The 22,068-nt window shown below is 46.8% G+C and overlaps 1 protein-coding gene and 2 long non-coding RNA genes across 4 annotated transcripts in view; 2 read left to right on the forward strand and 1 right to left on the reverse strand.

Annotated features, from left to right (window-relative positions):
• The window catches only part of LOC133255863 (uncharacterized), a 146,965-nt gene that overhangs the window by 1,829 nt on the left and 123,068 nt on the right, over window positions 1-22,068 (forward strand). The window lies entirely within an intron of this gene.
• Window positions 22-12,428, reverse strand: DHRS4 (dehydrogenase/reductase 4). Of its 2 annotated transcripts, XM_061430514.1 has the most exons (8): window positions 12,103-12,426; window positions 10,083-10,260; window positions 5,560-5,661; window positions 3,160-3,230; window positions 3,017-3,068; window positions 2,591-2,725; window positions 2,090-2,145; window positions 22-601 (listed from the first exon to the last, which is right to left on the reverse strand). In XM_061430514.1, the coding sequence occupies exons 1-8, from the start codon at window positions 12,231-12,233 to the stop codon at window positions 487-489; spliced, it is 840 nt and encodes a 279-aa protein (XP_061286498.1). In that variant the 5' UTR covers window positions 12,234-12,426; the 3' UTR covers window positions 22-486. The 2 variants fall into 2 exon arrangements, with proteins under 2 accessions (XP_061286498.1, XP_061286499.1); XM_061430515.1 differs by lacking the exons at window positions 22-601; window positions 3,017-3,068 and having other exon boundaries at window positions 12,103-12,428.
• Window positions 10,972-19,234, forward strand: LOC133255862 (uncharacterized). Its single transcript, XR_009739058.1, has 3 exons — window positions 10,972-11,930; window positions 16,756-16,869; window positions 17,323-19,234. It is a non-coding gene; the product is annotated as an uncharacterized LOC133255862 (long non-coding RNA).

Raw genomic sequence — 22,068 nt, forward strand, 5'->3', positions numbered from 1 at the left:
TGAGCACATTGACTCAAAGCATCGTGATCATCTCCTTTTTATTTGCACCTCATTTGCAAGTTGTTAATTTCCAACTCAGTTCCTTCCACTCCAAGTTCCTTCTGTCCCATCTCCCTCAAATTTCCCTGATGCCTAGAAAATAATACTAGTTGCTCTTTACCACAGTAGACTAAGCCCTCTCAGCAGGCCTGCCCTGTTCTCTCAAGGGATGTCTTTGTCCAAGGCTACAGCAATAGCGTGAATCCTCCTAAGACCACACCTTGATAGCAGAGAATGCTGGAGCTTTTCACAGGGCATAATTGATTTGTGTGTGTATGTGTGTGTGTGTGTATGTGTGTGTGTGTGTGTGTGTGTGTGGCAGGAGGGTGTTATGGTGTAAGGGTAGCAGTATGCTAGGCAGAGGTGGGAAAGGCCAGTTGATTGATTCGGGAACAGGACTCTGGAGTTGGAGCCCAATCTCTGCCCTGGTAGATGCTCTCCACGTCCTTAGAGGTGGGATAGGCTCCCTCCAGCTACCACCACTGTCTCCCCAGTGATGTAGCTGGCGTCTTCAGAGCACAGGAAAGACACGATGCCGGCACACTCCTCTGGCTTGCCTATCCTGGGAAGCAGGGAAAAAGGAAAGGAGTAAAAATCAAACAGGGAATGGAATTTGCTAAAGTATCAGGCAATTTTTCAGGATCAGTGAATTGTCCATAAAATAGGGCTACCATTATTATAAGTTGTTATAATTCAATAGAAGCATTAATACTGTACTCTGCAAAAACCACCACACATTATATTCATATAATATGGGGATACTTTGTTTTTTAGAGAACTCAGGACACCAAAATCCAAAGTTATATAGATAACCTGGCTATTTCATTCTTCCAATAATTTGTTTCACATGTGTGCATACTATTTAAATATCAGAGAGTCTGTGAGATAGTAAATGATTTGTTTAAAATGATTCCATTTGTACAGCTTCAATTCACAGACAACTTTTTCAGGAATCTATTTTTGTCTCAAAGTCATTTTGTGAGACTGTGCTAATTCTCAGTGTTTGTATCAGTGATTGCATAGTTAGGGAACACTTTAATCTAACTGCCACAGAATGCTCTAGAGGTGGGTGGAGTGGGTACTTCAAACCTAGAAGGACTGGATTAGTGGTTCTCCATCCTAGCTACACACTGTCGTCATCTGAGAGGCTCAACTTCTCCTTCCCTCCCCTTCCCTCACTAAAGATGCCTAGGTCCTGCCTTGGACCAATTAACAAAGAATCTCTGGGAGTGACGCTTGAGCATCTGTGGTTTCACAACTACTCAGCTGATTCTAATGCGCATCCAAGACTGAAAAGCTCGGGGCCAGATCATTCACTGTGGCTCAAGGATGACAATGCCCTGACTGATTAATGGACTAGGCCTGCAGCTCATGCCTGACATGAGAATGGCTTTAGGAGCACTTGAGAGCATTTCCCTCCTCAAGTAGGCATTGCTGGTACACGTCCTTGAGGGGACAAGGTGGAGGAGCTAAAGACAAGAGAGCTCCCGGAAGCCAGAGACTGGAAAGAGGCAGAGAACTTAGAGGACAGGGAGCCAGATGAAGGTGCCTGACCTTTTGGGGGAAGAGGCTAGTTTTCTTAGGCAAGGGAAGTTTGGAGACTTTTATTTGAATGGTAGGATCCTTTTATTTGAATGGTAGGATCCTTTTATTTGAATTGTAGGATCATCAACCTGAACTTTGGAAACATGACTCTTTTTATTCAAGGGAAACTAAAAAAGCATGCTTTGATTTTGGTTTTGGTCCCTGATCCTTAGGGACACCCAGAGGTGGAGGCAAACACCCAGGTGGAGAGAGGAGTCAGGGCCTCCCCCAGGGCTCTGCTCTGCTAAACCTGGATGCCTCTGTGTTTGGTTTTTGCAAGGAGGCAGACTCCCTGCACACACCACTGTAGTGACGCTCTGTTCACAAACTTGTGAAGTCTGTGTATTGGAAGCAAGGAAAGGATGGCTGTGTTGTCTGCGGGACTGAGAGACGGCAAGCTATGGGCTTCGAGGGACCAGACCTTTCCATCTTTATCCCTCCTCAGCCTCCCCTGTGACAGCCTTACCTTTTGATCTGAAAGGCAGCTTTTATGCTCTCCTGTCTTGCCAGATCCTCCCACAACTGCAGGAAAAAGGAAAATCACTTCCTCTGAGGGACAGTGAAAGGACAAATTGCCCGCCCTCACATCTATTGAGAGGAAGGATGGAGAGGTGCCCCCTTCATTTCCCAGTCCTTCCCAGCTCCCAGTCACTACCCACTGCCCTCTTCTGCTCCATTCTCTTCAGGTCCTAAGGAGGCATTTTGGTGGGTTGCCCCAGGTCTCATCCACTTAAGGAAATATGAAATGGCCTGAGTGGCATCTGAATTCCTCAGTCTCACTGTGCACCTTAGGAAAGGATAGTGTGGGGATCTGGTCTGGACACATGGCTGGTATGGAGGGGGAGGGTGGAAAAGCCCAGGGCAGGGGGTGGGAGTGGTTGGGAGCTCAGGACCCAGGAGCTGGGCTCCTCCATTGAGAAGATGCCCTTTAGAATTCCCAGTGGGATGCAGGACTCCCCTTCCTCACCACACGGCTGAAGCTAGTCCTGATGAGTCCAGGCGCCAGGCAGTTCACCCGAACATTCGACTCTGCCAGTTCGAGGGCCAGGTTCTTAGTGAGGCCCAGCAAGGCTGTCTTAGAAACGTTGTAAGGACCCAGGCTCTGGGGAAAGGAGAGGATTGGGTTAGTCTCTTCAACTCCACCTCATTCTTGGTTCTTAACATAAGATAGAACGGGCAACTGGTAATAGGGCATCTCTTGTTAAAGAGGGTCCCAGTTAGAAAACTGTTATGGCAAAACCGCCCCTAGGTTAACATTTGTGGAGGCAAGGCCTCTATTTTGCTGGAAGGTGGTGTGATTCCAAAAGGGGACACACACTTCCTAGGGTGACTGGAGGAATGGAAGGTACAGGATGGAGGAAAGGATAAATGTAGCAGAGAAGGGGGTTCTTACAGGAAAGGGGCTGTAGGCTGCTATGGAGGACACGATCACTATCGAGCCGCCTCTGAAAAAAGAGCAGAACGGCTCTGCTGTCACGGACCCCCGCCCGCGGCCTGCGAGGGGCCCAGCACGCCCTGGCCCCTCCTTCCCTGTACCCTCGTTTCGCCATCTCTGGCACCACTGCCTTTGTCAGCAGGGCCGTGGCCTTCACGTTAACGTCCAGAATCTGCAACAGAAAGAAGAGGGGGAACAGCATGAGGGTCTTCAGAAGGCTTCAGAAGGCAGGGTGATGGAGAGTTAAGTGGGGTCCCCAGGATCTGTTTGTTAGGGTTGGCAGAGGTCCTAGAGATGATTTACCCAGAGCTTACAAGTGAAGACACCACGGCCCAGAGAGAGGGAGCTTTGAGAATGACAGCTAGAGAATGACCCATTTTGGGGTTTGGGTGAGAAAGAATGGAGCCTGCTTCATCTTGTTTCCTAAGTCTGATCTGACCCAGAATGGATCTGAACTTTCAAGACTCTCTTGGACTTGAGCTGAACTGTCTTCCAACTAGCGAGAGCCTGGGATTTGGGCTGGCTTCCTGGACCTGCCCCAGAGTGAGCCGTGATTCTCAGGGAAAATGTGGCCTGACCTCAGGCACTTGGGGTTGTTCCAGCACTTTTCTGGCTTCTGAGTTAGCGAGGGAGATGCTCTTGGCCCTCCAGGATTGACTGGCTGGCTGGATAATTATTGGCACATGGGATCATGAGGAGGCACTACTGGGGGAGCTGGGACATAGTCTAAAATCAAAACTGTACATCTGTAATTTAAAACCAATGCGTGAGCCTTGTTTACATTGTTCCAGGCACTGCTGGGATAGTCCCCTCCCATTCCCCCCATGTAACTATTTATTTTGAAAATTTTCACTCTTACAGATAAGTTGAAATAGAGGGACAATGACTATCTGGATATCCTTTAACTACATTCACCAGTTGTTTACATTTTGTGCCATTTGCCCTGTTGCTGCTGCTGCTGCTGCTAAGTCGCTTCAGTCGTGTCTGACTCTGTGCGACCCCATAGACGGCAGCCCACCAGGCTCCCCCGTCCCTGGGATTCTCCAGGCAAGAACACTGGAGTGGGTTGCCATTGCCTTCTCCAATGCATGAAAGTGAAAAGTGAAAGTGAAAAGTGAAAGTGAAGATGTTCAGTCATGTCCGACTCTTGGCGACCCCATGGACTGCAGCCCACCAGGCTCCTCCGTTCATGGGATTTTCCAGGCAAGAGTGCTGGAGTGGGGTGCCATCGCCTTCTCCAGCCATTTGCCCTAACTATGTGCTTATGCAGCTTTTTCCTTACCCTTGGAAGGTAAGTTGCAGACATTATAATACTGTAGCCCTAACGCTTTAGCATTATTTCCAAATAATAAGGATGTTCTTACACACCACCATTCACTATCACACCCAAGAAATTTAACATTGATAATCATGATTTTACTTAATATACTGTCCATAAAAAATCTTCCCCAATTGTCCCCCAAATGGCCTTATTTTAAAAGTCCAGGGCTCAATCAAGGATCAACCACTGCATTTAGATTTGATATATTATGATATTAAAAAAAAAAGCCAACTAGAAAGAAAAATTACTCAGTTTATAACTGATTTTCATGTGGTCCCTATTCAGACTGCTCATGAAAGATGTTTCTCTGCTTTAAAGAATATCAATCAGGAACTGACTCACTGAAGACCATTTTGGCACTTTGGTCTCTATGTCTGTGGAACACTGATAAACAAACTAGAATATTTTAGTATCTTTAAATTTCAGTGTTGAGAAATTATTGATGACATCAGGGTAAAAGGCAAAACCATGGGAGATCATAAAAAATTTAGCATTTCCAAATCATGTGGGAGTATTAACCTTAGTAAACAAAGACAAATCTTTCAATTAAGGCTTTATAATTAAAGAATGTAAATATAATGTAATTATACACCCTCACATGAAAACCAATATTCTGTTCCTTGAATTTAGACATCTGGATCTCAGATGTTCTTGACATTGGAGTTAAGAAAGAGTGCAAGTCTTTTTCAAAGGCTGTATGTCATAAAGCGGCAACTTAGTTCATTTCACTAGAATTGATATTTCACTTAACTAGCGGCTATTAAAGTTTTCCAACTAATGAAAAATCATTTGTTTTTGGCAGCTGAGAGGGGGAAGGGTGGTGTGTAAGTCTGAGTGTATTAGTTATTGGCATATTAGCTGCCATGCCTGCTGGAAATAAACCAGGAAGAAGAGCTTGGATAAGCCCACGGTGGTAGAGGGGAGAGAGCTGGGGGAGGGAAGCAGAAGACAGCAAGGAGTCAATGAAAACGAGATTGCGGAGAAGCAGAAATGAAAGAGAAAGACAGGGACAAAGGAAGCCCCCTACCTCCATTCGCCCTTTACCAGGTGCGCTGCAGGTGTGTGGCAAATTGCAAGGATTCCTCACATTTACACTGCACTTGACAAGTGCATTCTAAAAGCAGACTGAGTGTGTGCCATCTTCTGAGGCCCACCCCCTGCTGCTCTCATCCCTTCTTACCTTGTCCCACACCTCCTCGGGGACATCCATCAAGCTTCCAAAAAAAGGGTTGACGGCAGCATTGGAGATCAGGATGTCCACGCCGCCATGAAGCTTCACAGCCTAGAGAGGAGGAAGATCTGAATTAGGGCTACAGCACAGTAAGTTCAGTTGAGTTCAGTTCAGTCGCTCATTCGTGTCCGACTCTTTGTAACCCCATGAACCTCAGCACACCAGGCCTCCCTGTCCATCACCAACTCCCAGAGTCCACCAAAACTCATGTCCATTGAGTCGGTGATGCCATCTAACCATCTCATCCTCTGTTGTCCCCTTCTCCTCCTGCCTTCAATCTTTCCCAACTCCAGGTTCCTATGCAATATTGCTCTTTATAGCATCGGACCTTGCTTCTATCACCAGTCACATCCACAACTGGGTGTTGTTTTTGCTTTGGCTCCATCCCTTCATTCTTTCTGGAGTTATTTCTCCACTGATCTCCGGTAGCATATTGGGCACCTACTGACCTGGGGAGTTCGTCTTTCAGTGTCCTATCTTTTTGCCTTTTCATACAGGACAGTAAGGGAGGTGCATTTATCAATACTGGTAAAGGGTTCCTTCTTAAGGACAGTTGTCAAAATGAACTCTTTTCCTTAAAGCATTTTCTCTTCAAAAGCACCCCAAGCTCTGCTGTTGTTCAGTCCCTAAACTGTCCAGCTCTTACAGTCCTGACGACTGTAACCTGCCAAGCTCCTCCGTCCGTGGGGTTTCCCATGTAAGAATACTGGAATGGGTTGCCATTTCCTTCTCCAGGGGATCGAACCTGCATCTCTTGCATTGGCAGACAGATTCTCTACCACTGAGTCACCAGGGAAGCCCCAAGCTCTACTGGTAAAACATTTAAGGTTGTCTTATTTCTTTTGCAATCTCTTCTTCCTGCTCCCACTTCTTCTAAGGCTGTCACTGATCCTTTCTCTTTTGACTTCCCCTTTCGGAACTCCTTTATTCTCATGGCCTCAGCTTTCACCTCAAAATCCATTTCTAGACCCTTCCTCTTTTATCCTAGCCCCATTTCTCCAAGTGCTTACTGACCAGTTTCCCTTGAATGAGTTACCATTACTCAAACTCAGCCTGTCCACATGTACCTGAATGGAAAAGTGAGTTTAAATAGACCCACAGAAAGTTGCCACTGGGAGGGGCCTTTGAGGTCATCTCACCCAATGTCCTCACGGTGAAGGTGATAAAACTGAGGTTCAGGGAAGTTCATTTCTCAAGGTCATACAGCTTAGTAATGACGTATCAGGACCAGCTAAGAAGAGGAGTTCTGCTCATTGAGTCTTTGGAGAGGTGATATGCTCAGGGCACAGGGCTAGTTAGTGGTGGCAGAATTGACTCTCTAACCCAGAGCTAATTCATAAGAGTCCTCCGAAAGTGAGTTGGGGGTCACTATGAAACTGGCTATCCAGGAGGGCCATGATGGAGGAGACGCCAGTCTGGGCTTAAAGCAGTTCCACGCTCAGTTATGATGCCTTTTTATCCCCTCCCCCACTTCCTGCTTTTATTTTTTTGGCCTGGAGGCATGGAAGATTCAAGGCAGAAACTGAGATTTAAACTGGGAAAACCAAGAGAGCCAACAGCTAACCTCCTTAATAAACTGTAAGTAGGTGGTGAAGGCATGTGCTGGAGTAACGAATAGCCAAACAGTCTTTCTGCCAGCATTCTGCCACCGGGCAAACAGACTTCACATTTGCCCAGACTTGGCAATTTTGATGCCTTGGGCAAACGGCACTAAATGGGCCCTCAATCAACTTTGTGCTTCCCGATTTGGCACACAGAGGGGTGTTATTAACAATGTGTACCATCTGCTAACTCCCGTTTTTAACTAATTATTCTTGCTAACTAGGTGCTAAGCTCAGTTGCTTCCACACTGCTGAGGGGGATGCCTGGACTGTCAACACGTAAATTTAACACATTTTAAGATCACATAATCTTTGCAAAACCTGTATTAGTACTCTCCTGCAGTGTCTAAATTTTGATGTCCAGGCCACCTGCCTCGGCTCTGTGTAAGTCTCAAGGAAAACGCAGGATGCATCAGAAAGTGATGCGTGCTGGGCCAACGTGTTAGGGGTGGGGAGCTAGCGGACTGCCGCAGAATCGCCTGGAGCGCTCTTCCGGTTGGTCTGTGCATCCCGTCCCAGTCTCCTTCTAGGCCTATGAGCATGGAGAGGAGAGCAGGCTGGCTTTTGACTGAACAGAGACAGAGAACCGTGGAAGATTAATGGCATATTTGCTATGACCACCCAGGTGTCCTCTAAGGCTTGCTCTAAATTGTGTGATTGCTACCCTAAAGTGGTTAAGCGTTGCTTGCTCTGTGTTCTGACAGGTCTATTTTTTTTTTTTTTAAGTAGAATCAAGTGGAGAAGTGGCTGATCTGGTTTCAGCTCATGCTGCCTTTGAGAGGCTTCAAGGTGCAGCTTAGGAGGCCACTGGGGAATAACCATGCTCAGGGCAGCAGCTTCCCTCATCACAGGCTAGTGGCTGGCCATAGGCAGGACTCATCTCAAACTGCCAACAAGTATCCTATCATTCTCCACTCGACACTGGTCTTTTCAACTACTTGAGAGTCAATTTTGATTCATCCCTCCTCGTCCAATTTCTTGACACCAGCCAGGGGGGAAAAATTTGGTTGGTTCCCACTAAACACCTCTTAGGAACACCTGTTCTGGTCTTCCTGCCACTGCTCTAGACCCAAGTGGCAGCGTCAGCTTCCTCACCAATGTCCTTGCCCAGAGTCTTCGTTTCTCCAATATATCCTTCCTGCCAGTGCCAGATTATTGTTCTTTAGTAATTATTTCCACCTTGCTCAAAATCTCGCATGGATTCTTATCTCCTCCAAGAATGTCTAAACTCCTTTGGGAGGCCATGGAGGTCCATGTCCCCCATCCTTCCCACGTGACCCATTTCCTACCAGGGCTCCTGAGTCTCTGCTCTCACACTGTGGGTTCACAGAGCACCCCACCTTCCCTTCCTTGACTATCTGCTCATTTTGCAGGATCATTTGGGATCCTGGCCCTATGCCATCTGCCTAGTCCTACCCACTCCTCAAAGTCTAGCTCAAACCCCACTTCTGGGTCAGAGCTGCAGGATGGGCAAAGGGGACCTAGTGAGGATCCAAAGCCACCTTCCCAGCAGGATTTTGACAATAGGTAGCCACGTACATTTCACATGGCCACTAGTTGGCCCAGGATCCCAGGTGGCTCCCACCCTAAGGATCAAGGTCTCAGGCTCCCGTCCAGCAGAGATGGCAGAGGTGGCCAGGCATGGTGGCCTTCTTGGACCCACAACTGATTCTCTCCAATGCACATTTGAGCATCTGCCAAATGACTCCTGACAAATGGAATAACTTATGCTGTCTACTATGCCACTGTCTACAATCGTTTCATGCCCTCCTTGTCTAAGATTACCCAAATTATTTCCACCGCTTTTCATTCTGTCAGCACAATCTTTTGCTTCCCATCCTTGGGTAGATTCTTCCTGCCACTCCAAGAAATAAAGGGTGTGCCCTGAGCCTAGGAAAGAGTGGCCTCCTTTGTAAGACGTTTACCTGCAAGACTGGTGCCAACCAACTCTCAACAGTGGCTTAGCCACTTTCTTTGAGACTAAAGTCCAAGAGGGCACCTAAGGCCTGACCTGGAAGGGAAATGCTTGGTAGTTTGCAGGTAGCTTGGCTTCCCTGGTGGCTGAGATGGTAAAGAATCTGCCTGCAATGCAGGAGACCCGGGTTAGATCTCTGGGTCTGGAAAATCCCCTGGAGAAGGGAATGGCTAGGCACTCCAGTATTCTTGCCTGGGGAATTCCATAGATGGAGGAGTCTGGTGGGCTACAGTCCATGGGATCACAAAAGTTGGACATGACTCAGTGACTAGCACAAACACATAGGTAGCTGGTAAGTCTGGGTTGGCTCACACCTCTTCCCTTACTAGTTGTGGGACCTTGGGGTGTTGCTCCAGCTTTCTGAACCATTCTTTCAACAGGGAGCATAGTCCTGCCCTTGCTTGGGTTGTTGTTTGGAGATAACCTGTGAAAGGCTTGAGACAAAGTGAATGGCACACAGTAGGTGGTTGAAACATAATGGGCTGCCTCCTATACGTTCCTGGGCACTCAGCTTTATAAACTGAAAAACAGGGGATTGGTTGTTTCTTAGCTCATAGTGGGAATGCCTATTTACCCTTCTCATCTGCCCAATTAGACTGGAAGCTACTGGAGAACCAGGACCAGCTGGAGTTTTCTGGGTGCCCCAAGGCACAATGCAGGGTAGAAATAGTAGAGTGTTTTTTGGTTCTCTGACTGAGATGGGATGATTCTCGGAGACAGAACCGAAAGGCACACGTGAAAATGTGCTGGTAGACTGGTGTGGGTATGCAGAATGCACTATTTTATTTTAGTGAACAGTGCTGGTTTCGATCACACCCATGTTGTCCAGGAAGGCCAGCTCAGGCTGCCTCCCTTCCACTATCTCATGGCTCTGGACCCGTATGCTTGCTGCTTACCGTGGCCACCAGCCGCTCCCGGTCCTCAGCCTTCCCTACGTGGCACACGGTGCCGGTGACGCTCAGCCCCTCCCCTTTCAGCGTTGCCACTGCCCGGTCTACATTCTGCTGCTTCCGGCTGCTGACCACCACGTGGGCCCCGTCCTGGGCCAGACGCCGGGCGATGGCAAAACCGATCCTGTGGGCAGAGAGAGATAAGGACTTTTAAGCCCAGTACAGGAAGAGGGTGAGAGTATGGGCTCTTAAGTCAGGCTGCCTGGGCTTTGAATTCCAGCTCTTTCTGTAGGGCGTCCACGTGTTAGGGTTAATGGCACAGCCATCACCATACAGATGGACATGCTTAGCATCTTTTTGGTACTGGTTTACTCTTTTTATTATGGTTTTGGCCCTCAGTCTAGGTTCCCAGGAAGTGATAACACTTTCCACAGGTGTTATCCACCATGGGTCATAAGCTCCATACCCTACAGGGACTGAGGGGAGAGAGAAATGACTTAGGGGTATAACAAGCAGCAGTGATTTCCATGATTGGAGAGTCTCTCTCAGAAAAGCCTCTACCCGTAAATAGTTTCCTTAGGACAGTAGTCTACATCATCTCAATATTCTATTGTTAGTTATGTTTTGGGGTACATATGAAATGGGGTCTCTGGTTCAGTCAGTTCAGTTCAGTCACTCAGTCATGTCCGACTCTTTGTGATCCCATGGACTGCAGCACCCAGGCTTTCCTGTCCATCACCAACTCCCGGAGTTTACTCAAACTCATGTCCCTTGAGTCAGTGATGCCATCCAACCACCTCATCCTCTGTCATCCCCTTCTCCTGCCTTCAGTCTTTCCCAGCATCAGAACTAAACAGACTGAGTTATGTTTTGGGGTACATATGAAACTGGAGGTCTCTGGTTACAAACATAAATTTTTTACATTCATAGGAGAAAGGATTACACATTAAAAAAAAAAAAATGATCTATCTGGCTATATGGGTCTTGGTTGGTCCATGTGGGATCTAGTTCCCTGACCAGGGATTGAACCTGGGCCTCCTGCATTGAGAGCATGGAGTCTTAGCCACTGGACCTCCAGGGAAGCCCCCAGGGTCACACATTTTGCACTTGTTAGCCATTGCTGCTGCTGCTAAGTTGCTTCATCGTGTCTGACTCTGTGCGACCCCATAGACGGCAGCCCACCAGGCTCCCCCGCCCCTGGGATTCTCCAGGCAAGAACACTGGAGTGGGTTGCCATTGCCTTCTCCAGTGCATGAAAGTGGGAAGTGAAAGTGAAGTCGCTCAGCCGTGTCCGACTCTTCCACTCTTCGCTACCCCATGGACTGCAGCCCACCAGGCTCCTCCATCCATGGGATTTTCCAGGCAAAAGTACTGGAGTGGGGTGCCATCGCCTTCTCCTTGTTAGCCATTAGGTTTCCCCATTTATATGTATTCTAGCTTTGTGAAGAGCTGGCATCTAGCAGGGGTCTGTGGGAATGAGAAACAGGGTAGTTAACAGTGGTTGGTAAGAAACAGGCTGGGCAAGGGAGGCCACAATACACGGGACTAAACAAGAATTTTTTGGACACATGACTTGCATGCCCTCTAGGGAAGGGGCAAAGTTCTGTGAGGCTCCTGGGGGTGCCACAGTGGGGTGTCTGGAACATTTCCACAGTCGGTGTAGGCAGTGGATAGGGTGTTTGGAATCTGGACTGTCTTGGACTTCTGGCCTCTGGTCTTCCCAGACTCTAGGTGGAGCCAGTTGATTGGGGCGGCCCAGAACCCCAGGAGACAGGATAGACGGGGTGGGGTGAGGGGCAGCACCAAGGCGGTAGACTCGGGCCAGAGGCGGCAAGAGAGCTGATAACTGCAAAGGTGGGGGAGCGGAATCCGAAGGGGGCTGCAGGCCAACCACGTGCTGCCTTCCTTCCAGGGTCAACTCTGGCCACACGGGAGGACTGAAGAGAGGGCGCGGGAGGCCAAGGACAAGGGGTAGTGCCTGTTTGCAGACAACGGGGGACTCCGAGACTCGGGCTCGGGCACTCACCCATCAGTGGAGGCCGTTACTAGGGCCACCTTATTCTCCAGCGGGTTCCGGCGCGCCATCCCGCAGCTGGCCATCCGGACCGACTTCCACGACCGCGCACAGGCACCCAAAGGCAGCCCCACCTGCATCATGGCGCCTGGCGGTTCAGGGTTCTGCACCGCCCAGGGGAGGTGATAGTGGGGCAGGGCGAGGGGCAGGGCGAAGGGTGAATCACCTCCTGCTCGGCGGCCCGCTCCCCTCCCGGCTCCCGTCTCCCCGCTCCCCGTAAGCCCTAGATCAGGACAGCTCGTCCCGCTCCGCGCGGGCCCTTGGCCAGGGGAGCCGTTTGTGGCCGAGAGCGCCCCCTGCCGTTTGTGGCCGCCGCGCCCCTAGATCCCCTGCTCGCCCGGGCCGGCCCCGGCTTGGGATGGTACTGTCGGTTCCGGTTCCCTGTAGGGCCCTCCCCACCTCGGGGAGCTCGTAGACTTTCTTGTCCTCCCGCTTCTCCTCCCACATCTGCTTGCCCACGTCAATTTTTGGGGCAGAGGGGACTTTAACTGTTTGCTTTTGCTTCCTAAAACTTCAAGGTGGATTTTGTTTTCCGAGAAACCCTGGGTCCACGTTTGTGACAGCCCACAGGAGGGCAGGTGTTTTGAGATTGCTCATGGGGGTGAGGCCCGTGGTCCCCAGGGAGCTCACCTCCTGAGGGTCTCAGGGGAGCCTGGAGGAGCCTAGGAGAGACACCTGATGGGAGAGGAGCAGGGCTAGGCCCGCACTGCCCTTCACTCTGGCTCAAGTTCTCCTCCATCCCCGTAGGCCTCGAGGGCAGACTCTCATCACCAGGGGTAACCAGTGTGCAGAATTAAAGATCCTGACCTGACAGGATCTCTTATATCCTCCACTCTAGAGGACTTCTCTAGGCTTAAGTGGTAGCAAGGAGGCTAGAGTGTCCCCGAACCAGTGGTGGAAATTCAGAGCACTCAGGAGCACTCAAGTTCTCCATAATCACTGTGTCCCCAGGTCTTAGCCTCCATCCTAGTTCAATAAATATTTGTTGAATGTAAAAGCATTTTATAAACTTTGAACTACTAAACACATAGTAATTATTGCCACCATAGAGTAATTATTATTGCTGCCACAAGCCAGGCTTTCCATCTGTAAGCTGAGGGTGCTAGGGTAGATGATAGATAAAGGTCCTCTCCAGCTATAAATTCTGTGTCCAAGACTTCAGCCCCTACTTCTGCCAAGTGGGCTGAAATGATCTCCCTCCTGGGTTTCTGGGAGAATTAATAAATCTGGATGGCTTATGATACACTGAAGAAAGGCCCCGACAGACCCAGTGTCAGCGTCTGAATTGGTTTAACCCTGTGGCCTCCAAATGCCAGACTGAGAAGCTGTGTAGATCCAAGGCAAAGTTTTCACTAGTTCAAGGCAAAAAATAAAAAGAAAATACAGTGTTTCATAAAGCTAAGCTTATTTAATTTAACAGATAGTCCTTTATTCTGGGATATGCTTTTACTCTTTTTTTTTTTTGGTGTTAGTCTTTCTGTTAAGAGAAGGTGATGAAAGCAGATGGGGTAGGTTAAGAAAAGGGTTGTTAGTTGGTGAAATCACCAGTCTGGCAACCTGATGTCAATCCCTACAATTAGAGGAGAGAGAATCCCGGTCTGTGAAATTCAGTTCCAGGGATTGCTGTTTAACAGAATTCATACTTGCTAAAGGTTCAGGTAGTATATGTGTAAGTCAGCTGAGCAGCCAAAAAGATTTCAGCATCTAAAAGTGTATGAGTAGTGAATGATATAACAAGCATGCACTGGATTTATAGTTTATTCCTCAGTCGAGATGTTATACAGCTGCGATATTCAGCATATCCCGATGAGATAAGAGAGCTTGAGTCTAATTTTCCCCATGTGCGGGGAAAACTGACTGACTGGTGCCCCTCAGTCTGAACCTCATGAATTATTGACAACAGAGGCTGGATAGCATGACACTCCTCTTCCTCCTGACATGTTCAGAGCTAATGCACTGTGGGAACCCTTCCCAGGGCTTGCCACCTGCCTGTGGGGCTGGGGGAGGGGATTTAGGACTGATGCAGAGCCTCTCAGGGCTTTGGCTCAAAGGGACAGGCCTATAAGTCATATTTGATCTCTCTCCACTTCCTGTCCAGAGGTGAGCAGCCAAATCCAGGAGTTGAGGTTAGCAGGGGGTAGGGGGTGTGTGGAGGCTGAGGGAGGTCACACCCCAAAGAGCAAAAGGTTTGAGGGCCTTCTCTGGTGGTCCAGTGGTTAAGAATCTGCCTTAAGATACCACAAGCCTTGGGGTGACTAAGCCCTTGTGCCACAACCACCGAGTGTACATGCTCTAGAGCCTACGCTCTGCAACAAGAGAAGCCCTCTCAAAGAGCAAAGGGTATGGGGAAAGAATTCTGGCCTGGGAGCTCATGAACAGCACATAGCCTCCTTGTCTGGGCGGGAGGTATATTTAGCCTCCAGAGAATGCCAGAGATATTAGGGGGGGAATCTGTGAACAGAAAAATGTAGAAGGAAATCAAAAAGGGTGAGAGTCTTCAGCTTCTACTATTCATCAAGATGGTTTGTTGGAGAAGAGGGTAGGAAATTTGGGGGGGAAATACATATATGTGTAGGAGTCTCTTTTAAGTGGGGATTTTAATAGGTAATGGGGTTGTTCTTATATAGAGGTGGGACCATCTGCAGATCTTGAGGAGATGCCTCTGTGATTGAGGACTGCACTCTCATCTTCCTCAAAGGCTGACTGTAGTCCGGAAGGAAGTTCACCTGGGGTGGAATTCAAGTCCTGCATCTTGCTATAGCTATTCCATTTCGGTCATTGATTCATCATCCCTGACACGAGTCAGGCTTGTGTGGTGTGGGAGGACTGTGTGATAACAGTGACTTTTATTGAACACTTACTAAGTGCTGGCAACTGTTGGGTGCTTTTTATAATTTTTATTGAATATGTCTAATCCAGTGAAGTAGGCAGTTTTATTTCCATATGTGAAATCAAAATGAGTCATGACAACCTGATCTGCTGTCAGTGTTGAATAGCTACTCTTAATTTTTTTGACGTTAGAGAATGAGTTTTCTTGGAAATTAATTTTCTCTAAATTGGAATTTTATTTTCTGCATCAATGCATTTTTGTTCTAATCATTGAAATATCTATTTTTTAAGTTACAAAAATAACACATGTTCACAATTTTTAAAAGAGACACAAGGTTATAGAGTGAAAAGTAAAAAAGAAATTCTTCCCTATGCTTCTTTTACCTGCTCCCCTATAGCTCTTAGTCTTGTGTATCCTTCTAAAAATTTCCTAGGCATTTACATGCATATTTTCCCCTTAAACATTTCCCATGAATGGAATGGCACTACACATAATGTCCTTCAAATTGCTTGTTTCTCTTCTTTCTTCTTTTCCCCCACTTCTGTCTTTCATTTCTTAAAATACATTCTTGGTGATTGTTCTGAGTAGTTCACAATAGTCCCCTTTATTCTGTCTCTCCCTTTTAAAAATAACTGTAAGATATTCCATTGTGTGGATATTCCATAATTTATTTAGCCAGTCTCCCACCGATGAACATTTAAATAGCTTCCAGTGTTTTGCCGTTTCAAACACTGCTACAATGAACAACCTTGGATGTATATATATATATATATATATATATATATATATATTGTATTTGGTACAAATATGTATATTTCATCCTGGGTCAAATGTTTTCAATTGATGACTATGGTCAAATGACCTTAAAAGAGATTTAATCAGTTCTGATGAAACTTTTTCTAAACTGAATTTACCTGCTGCTCTGTCCTTTTATATATTCTGTGTAGAATGGTTTAAACTGTGGTTGATGGTGTAAGCTTAGGGCGATAAGGGGCAGCATACCTTGGTCTCAGTGCCTGGGAACCCATGGGATGGGTGACTCCCCCAACCTGCTGCTTGCAGACCTGGGGTGCACCTGGTTTCCCTCATGTTTGTAATTGACAAGGCCAACCCAGGATTGCCAGATTTTAGGAACTGAAAACAGAAGGTAGGAATCTGGGTTTTAATACGAAATATTTGATTAAAAAATATGTATTTGTTTATTTGGCTGCAGCAGGTCTTAGCTGCAGCACAGGGGATCTTCAATGTTCAGTTGTGGCATGTGGAGTGAGTTTCCTGACCAGGAACTGAACCGGGACCCTTGTACTGGGAGCACAGAGTTTTAGCCACTGGATCACCAGGGAAATCCTGAAATGTTTGATTTTTAAATGTTGGCAATAAATTTACTAAAAAACAACAACCCCAAACCAATCAATTAATCAACCAACCAAGACAACAGAACAAAACAAAAACAGTGAATCTATTGTAGGTGCCAGAGACTGACACAGTCTTTGCCTATTCACAGGTAATGGATTATTAATTTTGTGAGATATCGCGCCATCTAGAATCTCATGACTCTAATGCATAGTTCATTCAACTTCTTGTTTTTCAAAATTTTCCACCTATTGCCCTATATTTAGGCAGTTATTTGTAGACACCGTATGGAAGTCATCCACCCAGTGTTCGTTCAGGTTCTTTTCAGGAACTCTGCACAGCAGCATGCAGAGGTTTTTACAGACAGACACTGGGGGACTTTCCTTGGTGATCCAGCAACTAATACTCTGCTCCCAATGCAGGGTGCCTGGGTTTGATCCTGGTCAGGGGAACTAGATACCTCAGGCTGCGAAGAGTTTGAATGCCACAACTAAAGATCCTGCGGGCTGCAACTAAGACCTGGAGCATCCAGATAAGTAAATAAATATATGCAAAGTAAATAAATATATGCAAGTATGCTTGTATGCTAAGTCTTCTCAGTCATGTGTGACGCTTTTCGACCCCATGGACTATGTAGCCTGCCAGGCTCCTCTGTCCATGGGGATTCTCCGGGCAAGAATACTTGAGTGGGTTGCTGTGGCCTCCTCCAGAGGGTCTTATATATATATGAAAGACAGGCCTTGGCTTCTCTTTTCCCTCCGCCCAGGATTGCTTTCTTGTGCTGTGTTTGGGGAGGGGTGGGGGTATCCTTGCTTGTGTCTCCTGCATTGGCAGGCTGGTTCTTTATCACTAGTGCCACCTGGGATACAATATAGGGGACAACCCCCCAAATAGGATACCTAATATGACTTCACATTGAGTGTTTTATGAGCACAACCAAATTCTTAGCCCTGTTCTCAAAACTGTGATTTCCCCTTTTCCTCTTTCAGAGACAGTCCCTGTGGCAGGCGTGGAGATGCAGATACTGTTCAGATCCTTCCTCTAGAAAGGACTCACTTTTGCTGTGGGGAGTATGATTAGCAGTCACCCCTTCCGAGCATGGCCTCAGCCAGTGCCTGGACAGGACGGTGACGCGACGACCTTGCCACTTCTGTGCCTAACACGGGGTTCCTCTAAGGGGCTCTTTGCTTTGGAGCTTCCTGTAGGTCTGGCGTTTGTCAGATCTGCATCTCAGTGTCTCACAGCTCCTCCTTCTTGATCCTGCTTCCTCCCCTTTCTTTCATGAATGTTACTCTGACTAAATCCTCTGGACTCCTAATTCCATCGAGGTATCTGCTTTGTTGGGTACTCACAGTTTCTTTCCTTCATAATCTTTGCAGTGCAAGACCCCACTCCCAACACACAGCGGGTGTTCTCCCAGAGAATCTGTCCTTCCCCCACTGTCTGAGCAGCAGGGCACTCTGAAGCAAGAATCCTCTGTAACTGTGGTTCCTGCCAGTCTGAATTTTTCTATGAGGGACTGAGGAGAAAACAGCAGGGTGGGCTTTGGCTATATCAGGCCAGCACAATAGTGCAAGGCCAGCCCTGGAGCTCCATGTATTTCCCTGAGATCTCTCTGCTGGTGTGAGATGAAGAAATGTTCCCTGAAATATTTCATGTTCCTGTAAATTTCTGGATCAACTGAACACACACACACACACACACACACACACACACACATCTTCCAAGAACCGACAGAAGTTCCTAGGGACAATGCAGCTGAATCCACAAAAGAAAGGGAAACATTTCCCTAGAGGTTTCAGCCTGCCCTCTCTGGAGATAACATTTGCCATTATTATGCAAAGCAGTTTCAGTTACCCTGTCCTGCTTTTAGAGCGTTGAAAGAGGCCTCTAGTATGAAATGAATAAGGCCCATCACAAACCTTGCCAAAATGACAGAGCAGTCTACTTCTGAGGGCTTTCTCTTTGTTGGGCCAGATCAAATTCTTGAGCAGCATGCACTCTTTAATCTCTGCAGAGGAAGTATGGGAACTTTAAGATTAATTTATTATTCTGTTGAAAGCAAACCCTCAGGAGTGAAGGGGTGGGTGGGATTGTCCTCTGTTTACATAAGCTTTCCTCACTCATCTTGAATTTAATGACAGAGGGATTGTTCTTACCTTTTGAAACTTTGTATAATCACATGCTACACACTTTCTCCACCTTGTGTTTTTTTTTTTTTAACTTTTGATTTTGAAGTAATTACAGTTTCATGGTAATTATAAACTCAAAAGTAATACATAGAGTTCCCATGTACCCTTTGCCCAACTTCCCCCAGGGTGACTTCTTGACATCAGTCATACAATGTCAACACCAGGACACTGGCATTGGTTCAACACTGTTAACTAGATGATAGACCTTATTTTGTGTCCATCTTTTTTTATGTGTCCTTATTTGTGTGTGTCAATGCATGCTTGTTTGACATATGTTGCAGATCTTTGACCAGTAGGTCATACTTCATCCTTATTCCTTGTTTCATTATCTGGATGATTTATCAGTTACCTATTGAAGTCCGCTTCAGTTGACTATGGCTTTAATATATATGATGTTGCAATAGCATGTTTGTTCACTTGGCTAGGAGAACTTCTTTATACTGGGCCCAAATAAATAGTTGAAGCCACAGTGCAAAGATTATGTTTCTTTGACTTTTTGAGAGAAATTGCCAATTGCCCTCCAGAAAAGCTGTGCCCTTTTCCAGCCTCTGGGTCCCTTCCTGAGAAGGCAATTCTGTGTGATAGCGTCCCTTTCATCACATCCTCATAGCACTCAGTTTCACCAAACATTTAAATTTTTGCCAATCGAGGTGAAAAAACTCTTTTTGATTTATATTTCTTTATTAAAGGTTATTTTTTCATATGTTTATAGATATTGGTGTTTCTTGTTTCGTAAACTGCTTGTTCATGTCCTCTGTCCACTTTTATCGGCTTGTTTGTTTTTCTTAAAATGTCGATGTTCACTCTTGCCATCTCCTGTTCACATGCCGCAGGTCTTTCCTGTTCGCACAGGAACAGGAGGTGGCAAGAGTGGATATCGGCATTTTAGGAATCAGTGAGCTAAAACGGCCCGGAATGGGCGAATTTAATTCAGATGACCATTATATCTACTACTGTGGGCAAGAATCCCTTAGAAATAATGGAGTAGCCCTCATAGTCAACAAGAATCCGAAATGCAGTACTTGGTTGCAGTCTCAGAAATGACAGAATGATCTCTGTTCATTTCCAAGGCAAACCATTCATTATCACAGTAATCCAAGTCTATGCCCCAACCAGTAATGCTGAAGAAGCTGAAACTGAACGGTTCTATGAAGACCTATAAGACCTTCTAGAACTAACACCCAAAAGAGATGTCCTTTTCATCATAGGGGACTGGAATGCAAAAGTAGGAAGTCAAAATATACCTGGAGTAACAGGCAAATTTGGCCTTGGAGTACAAAATGAAGCAGGGCAAAGGCTAACAGAGTTTTGCCAAGTGAATGCACTGGTCATAGCAAATACCCTTTTCCAACAATGCAAAAGAAGACTCTATACATGGACATCACCAGATGGTCAATACCGAAATCAGATTGATTATATTCTTTGCAGCCAAAGATGGAGAAACTCTATACAGTCAGCAAAAACAAGACCAGGAGCTGACTGTGGCTCAGATCATGAATTCCTTATTGCCAAATTCAGACTTCAATTGAAGAAAGTAGGGAAAACCACTAGACCTTTCAGGTATGACCTAAATCAAATCCCTTATGATTATACAGTGGAAGTGAGAAATAGATTCAAGAGATTAGATCTATCTGATAGAGTGCCTGAAGAACTGTGGACGGAGGTTCATGGCATTGTATAGGAGGCAGTGATCAAGACCATCCCCAAGAAAAAGAAATGCAAAAAGGCAAAATGGTTGTCTGAAGAGGCCTTACAAATAGCTGAGAAAATAAAAGAAAGGCAAAGGAGAAAAGGCAAGATATGCCCATCTGAATGCAGAGTTCCAAAGAATAGCAATGAAAAATAAGAAAACCTTCCTAACTGATCAATGCAAAGAAATAGAGAAAAACAATAGAATAAGAAAGATTAGGGGGAAGGCGCCAAGATGGCGGAGGAGTAGGACGGGGAAAACACTTTCTCCCCCACAAATTCATCAAAAGAGCATTTAAACGTTGAGTAAATTCCACAAAATAACTTCTGAATGCCGGCAGAGGACATCAGGCACCCAGAAAAGCAACCCAACTCCTCGAAAGGAGGTAGGAAAAAATATTAAAGACAATAAAAGAGACAAAAGAGGGAGGGACGGAGTTCCGTCCCGGGAAGGGAGTCTTAAAAAGAGAGAAGTTTCCAAACACCAGGAAACCTTCTAACTGCCGAATCCGTGCCGAGCTTTGGAAGCACAGAGGACAACATAACAGGGAGAAAAAATAAATAAACAATTAAAACTCGCAGATTGCGAGCCCTACGGTAACTCCTCCAGCGGAGAAGCAGCGCAGACGCCTGCATCCGCCATTAGCAAGCGGGGGCTGGGCAGGGAGGCGCGGTGCGGGCTGCATCACTGAGAGTAAGAATCTGGCCCGAATACCCTGAGCACTATCTGAGCGAAATAATTTGGGCTAGCAAACCAGACTGTGGGATATCTACTATGCGAAAAGCCAGCCCTAACCTAAGACACCGCCAGCCCGCGCACGGAACAAAGGACTAAACAGAGGTAGCCGGCTGCAAACCTTCCCCCTCCGGTGACAGGCAGCCAGAGCCGGAAGGGGGCAGTCGCAGCCCCAGAGAGACATTATCTATAAAACTGGCTTCTTTGCTAACTAAAACTTATTGGGGGTCTGGACGGTCAACATCTGCCTGAGAAGGTGTGCCGGTTTTACACCCAGATAACCAAGTGGCGGGGAGGCGATAAGTCGCAGCATTGGCGCTCGCCAAACACCTCATCACCTGAGCTGCTCGGACCTGGGAAGAGCACAAAACGCAGCCCCAACTGAGTCTGCGCCTCTGAGGACTACCTGAGTGCCTGAACCTGAGCGGCTTGGACCTGGGAGGTGCATGCAACCCAGGGCCAGCCTCGGATTGTTCCTGGCGGAACAACCTAGAGCCTGAGCAGTGTGGGCAGGGAGGCTACATGCGCCGTGAGCGGGGGCAGACCCAGTGTGGCTGAGGCACTGCGAGCGCACGCCAGTGTCATTTGTTTGCAGCATCCCTCCCTCCCTCCCCATAGCGCGACTGAACAGAGAGAAGAAATACAGCTCCACCCACCAGAACACCGACACAAGCTTCCCTAACCAGGAAACCTTGACAAGCCACCTCTACATACCCACACACAGCGAGGAAACGCCACAATAAAGAGAACTCCACAAACTGCCAGAATACAGAAAGGACTCCCAAACTCAGCAATTTAAACAAGATGAAGAGACAGAGGAATACCCAGCAGATAAAGGAACAGGATAAATGCCCACCAAACCAAACAAAAGAGGAAGAGATAGGGAATCTACCTGATAAAGAATTCCAAATAATGATAGTGAAATTGATCCAAAATCTTGAAATTAAAATGGAATCACAGATAAATAGCCTGGAGACAAGGATTGAGAAGATGCAAGAAAGGTTTAACAAGGACCTAGAAGAAATAAAAAAGAGTCAATATATAATGAATAATGCAATAAATGAAATTAAAAACACTCTGGAGCCAACAAATAGTAGAATAACAGAGGCAGAAGATAG

The sequence above is a fragment of the Bos javanicus genome, chromosome 10 (genome assembly GCF_032452875.1).
Source record: "Bos javanicus breed banteng chromosome 10, ARS-OSU_banteng_1.0, whole genome shotgun sequence".
Lineage (NCBI taxonomy): Eukaryota > Metazoa > Chordata > Mammalia > Artiodactyla > Bovidae > Bos > Bos javanicus.

Bases quoted from the DNA above. Each gene is read 5' to 3' on its own strand.
- DHRS4 (XM_061430514.1), bottom strand. From the start codon at position 12,233: ATGATGCAGGTGGGGCTGCCTTTGGGTGCCTGTGCGCGGTCGTGGAAG. The intron at 5,662-10,082 runs GTAAGCAGCAAG...CCTCCTCTCTAG, and splicing joins GGGAGCGGCTGGTGGCCACG to GCTGTGAAGCTTCATGGCGG. The intron at 3,069-3,159 runs GTACAGGGAAGG...CTCTTTTTTCAG, and splicing joins CCAGAGATGGCGAAACGAGG to AGGCGGCTCGATAGTGATCG.